General features: G+C 40.0%; 1 protein-coding gene across 1 annotated transcript; it reads left to right on the top strand.

Moving 5' to 3' along the window:
- Positions 1-769: 769 nt before the first annotated feature.
- On the top strand, positions 770-2,365 carry LOC104954530 (DNA-directed RNA polymerase I subunit RPA1-like; the record flags this gene model as incomplete). The annotated part of the gene is made up of 3 exons (XM_010781643.1): positions 770-929; positions 1,670-1,869; positions 2,198-2,365. Coding segments are annotated over 3 exons (528 nt in total), but the record flags the coding sequence as incomplete, so codon positions are not given.
- Between the last annotated feature and the right edge of the window lie 403 nt (positions 2,366-2,768).

A 2,768-nucleotide genomic window follows, 5' to 3' on the forward strand; every position in this document is an offset into this window, starting at 1 on the left:
TGCCTTGGCAGTCTCAGGTGACTTTGTGTGTGCTCAGGGTGAGTTTGGCTGTGTTTCGCTGTGTATGACTAAAAAGGAAACCACACCTCCACGGAGCTCAGCGCGATTCACAACGTCACGAGGGAGGGTGGGGGCTGGAGCTATTGGAGCTACAACGAGCCGTTAAAGGCAGAGAGTGAAATTCAGTGAATACACGTAGTTTACAGAGATGCTGTATGAGAAACCAAAGTGATTTTGGAAAATTGCACAATATAAATCTATTCTGGTAGACCTCAACAATGGAATTATGATCAGTGGAAATAGCCATGACATGGGACCTTTAACTTAACATCCTGCTTTCAAAGCTTTACTTAATTCTAGTACAGCAGTATTGGCATCAAATCAAAATACCAAAAATAGTAGCATGTTTTATCATCGGATTATAGTTATTGATGCTTTCTCATATACAGTTATTGTATAAACTATATATTGATAATGCTTTTTTCAGAGGTGGACGCAGTACTTGTTTCTTTTACTTTAGTAATGTTTCAATACTACGATTCAATTTATTTATAACCAAAGAAATACATGGTAAATTCATTGTGATCACATTGTGTTTTGTTTATCTGAATCTGTGAAGTTATCAACTGAATATAGTGGAGTAAAAACAACATATTCCCCTTTAAATAGTAGTGAAGTTGAAGTAGCATGAGAAGCCTCCTCAAGTACTGTACTTAAGTACTTATTGACCTCAAAAGTGTACTTAAGTACAATAATGTACCGTACTTAGTTTCTGTCCATCACTGCTGTCATGTTATATTTGTGTATCTGTGTTTGAATGTGTGGCAGGAGCGTTCCTGCTGTATTCTCAAAAGAAGTTGGCCCATCTGGAGCAGACAGAACAAGGAGGAGAACCAGATGTCTGCGGTCGAAAGGCTTCTATACTACAGGTGCTAAATTACACAAAAGATGTGCCAGTTCTAGTGCTTCACTCTGTTCATGTAGGAGCCAAAATGCTTATCTGGCGGCTTCTTAGAAATGTAGTTACTACATTCCCCACAGCCTCAGTACCAGAGGTGGAACAAGTACTCTTGTTTTAAATACTAGTAGAAGTGCCAGAGTGTAGGAATACTCTGTTACAAGTAAAAGTCAATTAAAATTAAATTCAAAAATGTTACTCAAATAAAAGTAGAAAAGTATTAGCATCAAAATATAGGTAAAGTACCAAAAGTAAAACTAATCATTATGCAGATTGGTCCATTTCACAATAATATATATGATGTGTTTTATAATGATTGATCATTAAAGTGTTCTCAAAGCTGGTAAAGGTGCAGCTACTTTGAATGACTTTGTATACTGCAGGGTAGCTTGTGGATTTACTCCAGGTGGAACTAAAGTCTGATTTAACACTTGATTATACTTCACATCATTAATCAAAATCTGTAACTAAAGGTGTTAAATACATGTAGCGGAGTAAAAGTACACAATTTACCTCTGAATTGTAGTGGGGTAGAAGTTAAAAGTAGCAACAAATGGAAATACTCAGATAAAGTACAAGTACCTCAAAATTGCACTTAAGTACAGTAGTTGAATAAATCTACATTACTTTGCACCATTGCTCAGTACACAATGGATGCATCATGGTAACCTTGTCCAACCAAACTGTTCCTCTCCGCTCCCCACTGCGCAGCTCATACAGCAGTGGCAGGCTCTGGATGATTCCAGCAGATCCAAGTACAGCAGGAAGTCCTCCCGCTGCCCCGAGCCCTCTCTGGGCCAGTTACGGCCCGACGTCTGCTTCGGATCGGTCTCTGAAAACTTCCACAGCATCACAGAGAAATACCTGCAGAGCGAAGGAAGGCGGAAACAGGACAGCATCGACACAAACAGGTACTGAATGTGAGGGTTTTAAATGTGGCAAAACTGTAGTACAACTTCATGAAACCAAGAAATCCTTACCTTTTTAATCAGGAGCCAAATATGCAAGGGTGATGGATGTTAAATATTTTTCTTGAAGTGTGTCATTCTGGTCCTAAGCAAAGGATCCTGTTTTGTTTGATGTGACTACAAAGACGTTTAAAATGTCAAGGTATTGTTTGTGAAGCTTCTGTTTACAGTGTCTATTTTTAAGGGCTTTCCCCTTTCTTTCCTTTTTCACCTGTTTTGTCTATTTGTAAGGTAAATGAAGCCTCATGCCTCTCTTTCACTCTGTGTTCAGCCTCCGTCAGCTGCTGCACTACAAGTGGCAGCGCTCACTGTGTGACCCGGGTGAAGCAGTGGGTCTGCTTGCAGCTCAGTCTATAGGGGAGCCCTCCACCCAGATGACCCTCAACACCTTCCACTTTGCCGGCAGAGGAGAGATGAACGTGACTCTGGGAATCCCTCGGTACGTCGCCTTTACGCCTAACTCATTAATCACTTTATAGACTGTATAAGAGATAATATGCAGTGAGCCAGTTATTATAGCCAAAATAATCCCAACAGGTTCTATTAACCAGTCTTTAAAAAAACGGCTGAGCCCATACTGGTTCCTATTAGTGTTTACTTCCTGTGTGTCTTCTTCTGCGGAGATTAAATTGACCAGACTTCTTTCTGCGGATCGATATTACTGTGTATTGTCCCCTGATAAGAGCGTTCTTAGCAGCTGCATGCTATCAAAAAAAAGAGCAGAATGATGAATTTAAAGATTGACCTATCAGAGTCAAGCTTTCAACTGAGCTGTGTATTAATAGAGTGGTGCAGTGATTACATTTTTTGTTAACCGACGCGGAAGTTTGCATCGCACTGGT

The sequence above is a fragment of the Notothenia coriiceps genome, unplaced genomic scaffold, assembly GCF_000735185.1.
Source record: "Notothenia coriiceps isolate Sejong01 unplaced genomic scaffold, NC01 NC01_scaffold00023517, whole genome shotgun sequence".
Taxonomy (NCBI): domain Eukaryota; kingdom Metazoa; phylum Chordata; class Actinopteri; order Perciformes; family Nototheniidae; genus Notothenia; species Notothenia coriiceps.